This window comes from Elephantulus edwardii, unplaced genomic scaffold (genome assembly GCF_000299155.1).
Source record: "Elephantulus edwardii isolate Elephantulus edwardi_28Jun2011 unplaced genomic scaffold, EleEdw1.0 scaffold00075, whole genome shotgun sequence".
Classification (NCBI taxonomy): Eukaryota; Metazoa; Chordata; class Mammalia; order Macroscelidea; family Macroscelididae; genus Elephantulus; species Elephantulus edwardii.
The window spans coordinates 9,162,719-9,174,957 of NW_006399825.1; the positions used below are offsets into that span (position 1 = coordinate 9,162,719).

General features: G+C 36.6%; 1 protein-coding gene and 1 pseudogene across 9 annotated transcripts in view; one reads left to right on the forward strand and one right to left on the reverse strand.

The window, feature by feature from the left end:
* The window catches only part of ABI2 (abl-interactor 2), a 151,484-nt gene that overhangs the window by 117,758 nt on the left and 21,487 nt on the right, over positions 1–12,239 (forward strand). For 5 of the 9 annotated variants that reach the window (XM_006889100.1, XM_006889097.1, XM_006889098.1 and 2 more), the window contains 2 exons: positions 750–932; positions 6,226–6,384. The exons of 2 other annotated variants lie outside the window; for them this stretch is intronic. In XM_006889100.1, coding sequence (XP_006889162.1) covers positions 750–932; positions 6,226–6,384 — 342 coding nt within the window. The remainder of the gene's footprint in view (positions 1–749; positions 933–6,225; positions 6,385–12,239) is intronic. 2 more of the 9 variants (XM_006889101.1, XM_006889103.1) reach the window with 1 other exon arrangement.
* Positions 10,571–10,878, reverse strand: LOC102863910 (annotated as a pseudogene).

Here is a 12,239-nt window from a genome sequence, read left to right on the forward strand (position 1 = left end):
CTTTATCTTCATATGTCCTAAATTTGAGTTCAGTTTTTGTTTACTCACAGTAGTAGTGAACACAGAGGTGCAAGGCACCTGTGGTAGTCATGATTATATGTCAATTTGGCTGAGTCCTTCTTCTCAGTGGTTTAGCAGTTACAAAATGTTGCATTTTGACAGTTATGCAGTGATATAATCTAGCAGTTATGTAATGTTTTAGGGAGCTTTGGTGGCTTAGGGTAAGAATCAGTGCTAAAATCCTGAAGGCACATGGTTCATTTCCTCCTGCTGCTCCTTGGGAGATGGATGGGCCATCTCCTCCTGTGTGATTAACTGCCTCTGAAAAACTGCCAGGGGGTCAGCAATGGGTTGGTCCTGACTCAGTGATATATATGACTGAACTGTGTATTTTCTGATTATTATAAATCCAAATGAAATACTGTTCTTTCCAAGTTATATCTAGTTTGTATTCTCTCTGCAAAACTATATGATTAAAATAACAATAAAAAGAGAACACTTTCTTCCAGAGTAGCGGATTTCAGGTAAAAAGGAATATTTTTCCCCCATGAATTTTCCCTTAAACATCTTGATTTATTGCTGCATACCTAATAATCCTTTTAACTAAGCTTCATTCTTTTTTTCACCATTTTTTCTATTATTTAGTACTAAGCACTGAATGTCTAACACAAAATATTCTTGATGCTCTTTCTAATCCTGCCTATGTTACTGCTTCATTAATGCTGCCTCTTCCTCCTCTTTCCCCTCAGCCCCTGCTGGCTCTGCTGGCACTCCTCCCCTTCCTGCTACTTCTGCATCTGCCCCTGCCCCTCTTGTTCCTGCTACTGTCCCTTCCTCCACTGCCCCAGACGCTGCTCCTGGGGGTGCCCAGACCCTTGCCGATGGCTTCACTTCTCCAACTCCCCCTGTTGTTTCTTCCACTCCCCCTACAGGTGAGTATTGGCTTATTCCTTAGCAGGCAAATCCTGTTCTTTTACCTGGAACTCTGGCTTTATGATCTTTTAAAAAAAAAATTTAAAAAATTGATTATACTTTGTATTTAACAAAATATGAAAAATAATGTTAGTGATAAAATGGCATATGAATAAACAATTTCAGACAAAAATCAATATAAAGTTCTTATATATTTTCCCATTTATGTAGAATAAATAATAATGTTTTATTGCTTGAAATCCATTTAGTAGAGATTCGTGAGTTTAGTCTGATGCCATCTTCTATATGATTTTAAGAAATTGTCATTAGAAAATTTTTGTGCTGCTGATTGAGTTATTAACAAAAGAAAAAGTGTGCAATAATTCTAAGGTGTATTTTATAACATATATTTGGATGCTAATGTTTGAAAGTCCCTGTAAGTAGATTATAACAGAGTTTGTTGCTTATTTTAGCAGCACTGAGTCATTAGAAGTACTGAACTTTTTTAGAACTTACGGTTTACTTATGTTGACTGATATTTTAAAATTGCAACTGAGGTCTGTTTGGGTAGGGTAAGAGCTAAAGACTCAATTATTACAGAATGTTTTCACAGTTAATGGTAATGCCAGTTAGCAGATTTTTATCCTTTATGCATATACATATGTTTGAACACCTATGACAATCTTAATAGGAGAAAAGTGCAATTTTCAGTCTCTAAAATCCTGCTGGAGGGTTACCTCTGAGTCAGTTCTGACTCCACAGCTTATAAAACTACACTTTTAGAACATTGTAGTTACATGTTTGCCACTTACGCATTTTCCTATCTATAAAATTCAGAGAGCAATGTCATCAATCATGTACTAACATCTGTCCTCAAATTTTGCTGGATTTTCAGTACTTCTTAAATAATAGTTTTTTCTATTCTCCTCCCTTCTACCCAATGTTCTAGTGTCTGTACATTTACTTATTCTAGGTACTTTGTACTTTTGTGATCATACGTAAGTCACTTTGTGATTGACTGACTTTAGTCAAGAAATGCTTTTATAGTATGAAATATAAACATGGCTATTCTTTGACTTGTAAGGAACTCTTTTTGTCAGACTAGCTAGCTAAGTGTAGCAGTCTTGGTTTGCCCCTTATCAGTAGAGGAAAGAATGCATCTATCAGTTTTCTGTAGGCCTAGAAAAGACAGATTAACATTTTTCTAAGTTACTTAATAACAGATATTTGATTCATAGTCTGCTGAATAAACATTTGCTGTGAGTGGATAAATAACGAATTTATTCCTTTTTAAAGAAAAATGCAAGGTAAATATCTAATTTATATTTTTTAAATTTTTTTTATTTTATTTTATTATTTTTGTGTGCATGTACCGTCAAATCAGATCTGACTGGTACAGGAGGAGATTGTCCCTCCTTACCCGGCAAAGCATCTGGTGGATTCGAACCGTTCGCCTCTGGGATTGTAGTTGCAGCTCCTTGCCACTAGGCCACCAGAGCTCCCCTAATTCATATTTATAGTCTTTCTCATACATTTATCTTTGAATCATCAAGTCATTTTTCTCTTTGTGTTTTCTGAAAGTATAATTTATGTACAATAAAACACACTGCATTCTTTTCTTTAACTTTATTTTGTTATTGAAAAAGTACACAGCAAAATATACACCAATTCAGCAACAGTCCAATTTAGAGACATTGATTATATTTTTGGAGTTATATAACCATTCTTTCCCTCTTTTTATTAATCATTCCTCCCTCATTAACATAAACTCACTGCTTCCTCAGTTTCCTTCTGAATATTTTAGATTGCTCTTGTCATTTGATCCCAGGTTCTTAAAAGAACATAACACTTTAGGCAAATGTGTTATACTGGTTAAATTGAACTTTTTTTATGGATCTCTGGTGGTGTAGTCTAACTGCTCACCCAAAGGCCATGCTTCTCTGGTGGTGCAGGAGAAAGATGGGCAGTCTCCTTCCTTGTGATTTACAGCTTCAAACTTATAGAGGGTCAGCTCTAAAGCAGTGACTTTAAGGCTTATGAAACTATCGTTAGACTTTAAGATTACTTCAAGAATACTTTTGGTTTAAAGATTACCTCAGGACAATAGTCCTAGGGGTTTATTTACTCTTCAGGGCTCCAGAAAATCTTGAGTCTATATGAATTTGAAATTGTCTTTTACATTTTATTCCTTTTCATCAGAATTCTTCTTTAGAATATTGAGTCAAAATGTTTAATAATGATAACTGTACACCCTTTTCAGGTTTTTTTGTCATGATTTCATGACAAAGGAGGCAGTTGTTCATGGAAGCAATTAATCACCCATTCCATAATCCCTTCTTATTCTTGACTCTAGTTCTTCTTTGGTTGTTTGGGATTAATAAAGACCTGGGGTATCTTGGATGTTTGTTTGCAAGTTTTTAAAATCCCATATAGTCCACAAAGGCCACGAGGTAAAACAGAAGCACTATACATATTTCATATATAAAAGAATTAAAAGTCCAGTTTATTAGGCCAATTGACCGGGCTCCTCCATGAGACAGCGCTGTTATATTGTGTTCTTAGTATACAGTACAGTGAGTTGTGACTATCATGTCATGTTGCTGCCACTACAATGAAAATATAGGCAAGTCCTTCCCAAAATACCTCTTCATGCCCTCTCTGAAATCACTTCCCTTCCCTTCTTAGCCTCTGACTACTCTTCATCCTCATTTTTATCCTTAACGCTGTGTCTTTGTAAGAATATGGTTTAACTGTAAATATATAGTAATGTAGTCTTTTTTGTCTGGCCTTTTTAGCACATTGCATTTGAAATTTATGCATGTTTTAGTATCTTTTTATTGCTGAGTAATTTTTTTTTTAATTGTATGGTTGTACAACAACTTGTTTAACCATTTCTAGTTGAAGAACATTTGGATTATTTACCGTTTTAGCTGATTATGAATAAAGCTTCTTGCCATTAGTATTCATGTGCATAATTTTTTTGTGAACATAAAGGTTTTAATTTTATTTGGTAAGTAGGATATAGGTTTGCTAGATCAGAAGTATTGTTAATAACAAGCTAACAAACCGTGTATTAAAAGTTAGCCCTCTTCATCAATAGCATAAATTTCACTAGTGTCTGTATCTTTTTTTTCCCCTCTAGTGGTTTTTATTTGCTTTTTCCTGATAACAAATAATCTGTCTTCCCCCCCCCCCATCAGTTTTGTCTTTGGTAAAGAGCCTGATCACAAAATGTTTTATATACCCCTATTCCTCTTTAATAAGGTTGTTTTTGCTTTATTTATTCATTGAACTTTTATATTCTGGCTACAAGTCCTTTATCAATTATGTGATTTCCTTTAGTTTGTTGTTTCTTTTAATGATGTATTAGAAAATAAAGGCCTTCATTTTTATTGTATGATCACTTAATTTATGGATTATGCTTTTGTTATTATCTAAGAAATATTTGTCTTACTCAGAGTCAGTTTTTTCTCTTGTTTCCCTTTTCTGTTGTTGTTTACCGTTGAGTTGGAAACCGCTCAATTTTCAGAGCCAGTTAATCACAGGGGAGGAGATGGCCCATTTTTTTCCTGTGGAGCAGCTGGAAGATTTGAACTGTGTACCTTTGGTATTGCAGTGCAGCTTCTTAGCACTAGGCCATCAGAACTCCCTTCTCTGTATTCTAGAAACTTTAAATTTAAGTTTTGTCTGTAGATCTGTAGAAATTTATGTTTTAAAAATTTTTCAACATGCAAAACAAGGTGAATGCCTTATTAACAGCACAAAGTCTCATTTATAAAGTGTCTTTAAGTCAGTGAGGATTTATAATATGAGATTTTAAATTGAATCTAAGTATATAAATTTCATGTTAGTCATCAGATTTTTTAAAACCTGATAATCTTAGACTTATTTATATTAGTTCATAAAATACCAATAATATTTTTTGTATCTGTTGGTTTGAAGGTCTAACTCTACCTTTTCAGTAATAGTTTATGTCTTTACGTTTTTATCCTAGTTACAGAGAAGTTTGGTAATCAGTTATGTTTAAATGTGAATACTCAAGATTTTAATACAACAGGAATAATTGATAGGTTTTGATAAGAGTATTATGTAACATATCTTGAGTGCTTTCCTGTAATACATTGTTTGAATCTGTATAAATAAAGTTTGATAACTTTATTGAGTTCTGTGTTGTAATTCCAAAGCCAAGAAGTTCTAATCTACCAGCTGCTCCATTGGAGAAGATTGGGCTGTTTCTTCCTATGCTATTTACTGCCTCTGAAATCTCACTGGAGTGTTGGTTCTGACTTGATAGCACACAGCAACAACGACCATGACAAAGACTAATTTTAGTCTTAAAACACATATTTAAAATCTTAGATAAAAAAAATTTGTAAAAAGTACGTTTCTCTTTTGTTCCCTCTTTATCACTTCCTCTCTTCTCCTCTCCATTTTTCTTTCTTCTCTTCTTCCCCATATTTGTCCTTTCTCTCCCTTTCCGTACTTCTCTCTGTCCTTTTACCTGCTGGAGATCTCTTTTCTTAGAGCTCCAGAGCTATGGACTGTGTATGCATAGGCAACTCTGTGTGTCTCTGTCTGTCCATGACAAAAGGTCTTCACGTGAGTAAGTAGAGGTGGAATCAAGAAAATTTAGACCTTGCCTTGCGTTAGGACGTTTTCTCCAGTTGGTACAGGTTGTTAAAGAATTCTTTAGCAAAATACTTTACAAATAATAAATGTGCAGGTTATTAGATATTAAAATAAGATGAAATTTGATTTTCTTTTTGTAACTTAAGACTATAAATTATTCATGGTGTACTCTTATGACTAAATATTCTGCCTTTAAAATTTTTATTGAATAAAGGTTTTTCTTTTAATGATTTGGATTTAATTTCACTTGTTGCATTGCTCCTTTTTTAGACTAATTGCTTTGCTACTTAGATTTATTATTCCTCAGCTGTTATTTTGTTTAGTTTCAAGTACTTAGTGACTACATATATGGAGAGGCATGTGTGTAAATTTTAATTGTGATGATTTTGAAACCTCATTAAATTATTGATTTAGTAAATTCATCACTAATAAGTAATCTTTTTGCTAAGCCTAATTATAATCTTATTTACTTTTCTCCTTTTGCACTTTGATGTGTTAGCTGAAAAAGAACTAGGGCACCTTGCACTGCAAAGCAGCTTATGTTTTTAGATAGCACTAGTTTAGTTTTAAATTATCTAACCATTGCTAGTGTTCATGATCTTACTAAGATTCAGCATTACACCTAAAGTGCTTCATTATCTATGATAGTTTTCTTGAATGACATTTATATTCTGTTTGTTTCAGGTCATCCTGTTCAGTTCTACAGCATGAACAGACCAGTCTCCCGCCATACTCCTCCCACAATTGGGGGCTCCTTGCCCTATAGACGCCCTCCTTCCATAACTTCACAAACGAGCCTTCAGAGTCAGATGAATGGAGGACCTTTTTATAGTCAGAATCCAGGTTAGTGGGGTTTTTTTAATAGTACGTAAATGTATCTAACTAAATAAACATGAATTATAAATGGCCAGCACATGGTCTTTTATCATGCTATTTATTCAGTAAATGACTATAAGATTGCTCATCCCGTCTAGTTCTTTATTATTATTTTGAAAAGTCAATACTTGGTTTCCATTTAAAGCTGTGTAACTTAATTTTTCTGAACAGAATATTTTTGATGTGGTAGTGGATATTATAAAGTAATAATACTATATGCACTTTTAAAAAAAATAAGACATCCTTTATCTATGAATAACAAGTAATGAAAATTTAGTATAGAAGAACAGAGTTTAGAAGAGACAAAGGAAAAGAGAAATTACGTTTTTAAAGCTGTTTTGTAGTAGAATATTATACTTTGCTAGTCCCTTCTCATACTTAATCTGTGACAAAGGTATCTCTATGTACATGGGAAACTGGGCTTGGAGTACTTCATCCAGGTGTAAACATCTATCCTCTTGCATCATGTATAGACGCAGGATCCATATTATACAGTAATTTGATTATTCCCTAGAGAAAATAATTGCAAATATTAGACTCTGCCTTTTGTGGACATTGTGTGTCAGCTTTCTGGGTTTTTCTGGAGTTTTGCTTAGAGGTGAGCAAACCTGCTTGTGAGTACATCCATATTCATTGGTTTTCTTTTATCTCATTTGATTCTTAAACTTATGCACAATATAAACTGTATGACAATTTCCATATATATTTTATAGATGAGGAAGCAGATTAAAGTAATAAGTCAAGCTGGGATATGAAATTAAGTTTTCTAATTATCAGTTCAGTGTTTAATTTATTGGGTTACTTTGTCTTCTAAAGCTCTTTCTCTTACATTCCCAGGTCATCTTTTTCTGATGGAAAGGATGTTTTCATTGTCCTGTAAAATACTTGAGACCGTGAGGCTTTTATCTAGCTAAGTCATAGGAAGTGACCTCAGTGACTATTTCCTGAATATTAAATATCTATGCATTTAGCAAAATTCCTTCATTATTCTAGCATTATTCCTCGTTATTCTCGAATTACTCTTCATTATTCTCTCTTACAAATTAAATACTTCATTTGTAGTCTAATCAGTGTGAAATACAGTGTGAATACTACTTGCAAAGGGAGTTCTGGTGGCCTAGCAGTAAGAAGGTGCACTACCCATCTGAAGACTCGTGGTTCAAATGCACCAGCCACTCTGTGGGAGAAAGATAGTCAGTCTTCTCCCATGTTATTTATTGCCTTTGAAAACCTGTCAGAGGGTCAAGCTGAGCATCAGTTCTGACTCTGGCACATAACAGCCACCACCATAATACTTGTTTTAACTGAAATGAACTTCTTGTACTCTCTTTGGTGATACTTACATAGTTTTGGGTTTTCCATTAACTTATTTGATGAATAAATATCTTGTCATCTTCAAATGTTGTATGTTTCCTGAGCCCACGTAGGGAGCTTTGGTGTCTTAGTGGTAAGGAATTGTGCTGCCAACTCAGAGGTACCTGCTTCAAATCCACCAGCTGCTCTGTGGGAAAAAAGATGGGTAGCTTTCTCACCATATGATTTACTGCCTCTCAAAACCTGTTGGAGGATCAACTATCGGTCATTTCTGACTTGACAGTATTTAACAACAACAAGCTCATATTTATGCAGTTGCTGTTTTTTTTACCTACATGCACATTGTTGTTGTGTACTTTTGCCTTTCCTATCATGTGAGGAATTTTGGAAGAAAAAAAAAAAGAGTCAGCCCAAAATGGACTGGTTGTAATGGAATTCTGTGATACTTTATGGTTATGGTGTAGGACCAGCTTATACATGACTAAGGGTTAGAGAAGGAGAGAAGACTCCCAACACAGTGATTGCAGCAGTGGGCTTGAGTGTGTCAGGGATGATGAGAATGGCATAGGATAGGGCGGGGTTCAAGGCTGTTGTTCATAGGGTTGCTATCAGTTGTACTCAATGGCACCCAACAACAATAGCAGTGTCACTTTATCATTCATTTTGCCAGCAGCAAGGAGGGACACTAAAATATAAAACTTAATCAGTAGTTAACAATTTTCACTTTGAATATAGATACAGAGCACTTTATTGTTAAAGAGTAAAGACTTAATCCAAGACTTGATCCAATCCAGGGCAATGTCAGTTGCTTGATACGCATGTGAAGGGTGGTCAGTTACAACAAAAAACTGAAGAAAAATTGATGCCTTTGAAATGTGTTTGAAAGGAAGAGTATTGACGAGTACTGAATATACTGTGGACTTCCAGTAGAATAAACAAATCTGTCTGGAGAAAAAGTGCAACCAGGAGCTCCTTCGAGGCAAAATGGTGAAACCTTGTCTCACATACCTTAGGTATATATATATTGTCAGGAGGGGCTGGTCATTGGAAAAAGACATCATGCTGGGAAGAAGGTCAGTGAAAAAGAAGAAATATGAGATGTGTTGAACACAGTGATTACAACTGTGGGCTCAGGCACAGTAGATTGTGAGTATGGCACAATCAGGTCTTTGACTACGTGAGTCTTGTCATAAATGAATGCTTCTGAAGAAGTACACTGACAGTGGATTCACAATACTGCAAATTTAACAAGGTTCTGGGGCTTGTAAAATTAATAGCACTGATACCATGTATTCATTCCTCATTTATTGACAGGGATTCCAAAAACCAGTTGTTATGTAGAAATTAAGCATTTGTAAAAAAGGACAGATAACCACATAATCGCATAACTGCCAGAACACAGAATCATAGTCCAGCCATGTTGACACATAACTTTAGTCATCACAACCACTTTACTCACTTCATTCCTCAGTGTTGATTACTACACAGTGCATCTTATTTAGGTGCAAAATAGTGATATAGCAGATTGTTTACTGCTGTCATAAATGTGAAATTTCAGATAATGAGATAGTTTGTAAATGAGGTCTAAGTGTATTTGTTAATGTATCATTTGATTTGATTTTCAAAGAATAGAAATTGGTTGTAATGGGGTAGGTCTCACAGTGAGACTGGCTCAGCATAGGGCAGGGTTCAGAGCTATTGTACATAGGGTTGCTGTTAGTTGCAGGCAACTTGATGGCACATAACAACAGTAACAACATGCTATTAGGTGCCATCAAGTTTCTATGACTCAGTGCCTTATGAGCAATAGAGTTGAACCTTGCCTGAAACTGTGCCATCTTCTTGATCTCTGTCCTGCTCAAACCCATTGCTGTTTCATTGCTGGATTAGGTTAGAAACAAGTAGAAAGCAAAGATGCTTCAGTTATAGTCTGCTCAAAGTGATCCTTTCAATAACTTGTTTCTGAAATAATCTCTTTAGAGATTGTCATGTCCCTAGGACTTGACATTTAAGACGACACTGGGCTAAGTGCCGTCAAGTTAACTCTGACTAAGACACTAGCTGGTAGTTGTTGTGTACCACTAAGTTGGAACCAGCCCATAGGCTACCTTCAGTGGGTTATCAGAGGCAGTTAAATCACACAGGAAGAGATTGCCCATCTTTCTCTCAGATCAGCTGGTAAATTTTAAGCGTATACCTGTGCCTTAACAGTGTAATTCTTTATCCTTGTCTTACATATTATTTCTTATATCCTATTTCATATCTTAAAGGAATGTTTAATATGCCATAGATTCCCAAAAGAGCAAATAAATGTGTCTTGAAGGAAGTGCAGCTAGAGGCAAGGATGGTGCTACTTGGTCTCCCTTTGGGTGCATTTCCAGGAGGAACCAGTCTGTGGGGAGAGATACTACACTGGAAAAGGTAGAGGGTCAGTGAAAAAGAGGAAGCCTCTCAACAAGGTGATTTTTCTGTCCATTTGTTTGTTGATAGGCCTTTGGGTTGCCTCCATCTCTTTGCTGTTGGGAACTATTCGGCAGTAAACATGGTTGTGCATACATGTGCTTGAGTTGTGGCTCTGGTTTCTTTAGGGTATATTCCCAGTAATGGAATTGCTGGGTCAAATGGGATTTCTATTTCCAACTTTTTTTTTTGTAATGGGCTCTGACGTCTGTTTTAACCATCATTGGGTACACTTTACAGTATAAATAAAAACTAGAGAAAAGGAAATACATAAGCTCCTAGGCAGTGTGGGCAGCACGGTGAGGGCAGTGGGGTAGAGAGGGCAGGGATGCATGGTAAGGAGCACACATGACAGGAGGCAGTGAGGGCAGTGTGAGTCTTAAGTGTCCTCATGCATGTCCTGCCTGCGGGTCCGTACGATCTTGCGTGGCAGCGTGAGCTCTCACCCTCCAGGTCCACTTGCTCCTGGCCTCGCTTCTTGGCAGCGTTCTTTTTGTCCCATTGTTGATCTAGATATCGCAAGAGGCTATTTGTCTTTTCTGTCACAATGATTTGTTCAGATGGATACTCCCACGGAGGCAGGTAGACTGAGGGCCGGTGGTTCAGGTCTTTGCAGACAGAGTCAGCATGGAATCAGCTAAAATTGCTTTTGTTGTTGACAGGCAGTTCTTTCAGAAAATCGGTCATCTTCTGTTGCTGCCGCCACCACCACCGCTGCACAGTCTATTTCTAACTTTTTATGAAAGCACCAGACCACTTTCCATAGTGGCTGTACTATTTTACACTCCCACCAGCTGTGAATAAGAGTTCCAATCTCTCCATAATCTCATCAGCATTTGTTGTTTGCTGCCCTGTTGAATTTTTTTCTTGTTGCTGGTGTGAGATGATAATCTCATAGCTGTTTTGATTTACATCTCTCTGATAGCTAGGGATTTTGAACATTTTTTCCTGTGTGTGTTTGCCATCTGAATGTCTTCTCTGGACTGTCTGTTCATATTCTGTGCCCATTTTGTGACTGGATTGTTTATGTTTTTCTTGTTGAGGTTTTGGAATATTCTATAAATTTTAGATGTAAGTAACAGATATGTCATTGCCAAATATTTTTTCTCATTACTTCTCAGCTTTTTGGGAAGGTCTGCTGTTAGGGATCTCTCCAAAGTACTGAAGAGCAGTGGCGTTTCTCTGGAGACTAAGGTGCGTCTGATACAGGCCATGGTCTTCGCAATCACTTGTTATGCATCAGAGAGCTGGACAATGACCAAGGAGGATAGAAGGAGAATTGATGCCATTGAGCTTTGGTGCTGGAGAAGAGTATTGAGGGTACCATGGACTGCTAGGAAAACAAACATTCATCCTGGAAAGGGTTAAACCAGATGGTTCCTTGGAGGCAAGGATTCTGAGGCTCCGTCTAACATACTTTGGACATGTTGTAAGGAAGGACCGGTCCTTGAAGAGGGATGTCATGCTTGGGAGGGTAGAGGGACAGCACAGGAGAGGAAGGCCCTCTGTGAGGTGGATTGATTCAGTGACTGGGGTAATTGGGATGGGTATATTGGAGACAGTGAGATTGGCACAGGACAGAGCAGAGTTTAGGGATGTTGTACATAGGGTCGCTATGAGTCGCAAGTGACTCGAAGGTACATAACAACTTCTGAGCTATAAACCAATTCATAGTGTATCCTGTGCCAGATTTTCAGTGCTGCAGGTAAATCAAACAGGAGGAGATTACCCATATTTCTACCTACGGCTGTGGTGAATCCAGACTGCCAGAGAGGTACCATCTCTGGGTTAGCAGCATAATCCCTGAGGATCATGTCACCAGAATCCCCTACTAATAAATAACCATTTTTATTGCATCAGCAAACTTCCCCATATGTTCACTTTTAAATACCCCGTCCTCTAGTTTCCTATCCATATTTAGGAAATAATTTCACTCTTAAATTGTTTTAATAATTTTCCTTTTTGGAAATATAATATCTTCCAGTGCTTATATCATGGAATATAAGCAACTAGAACTGAGTATCCACAGCCTCTATAGGTTACGGTCT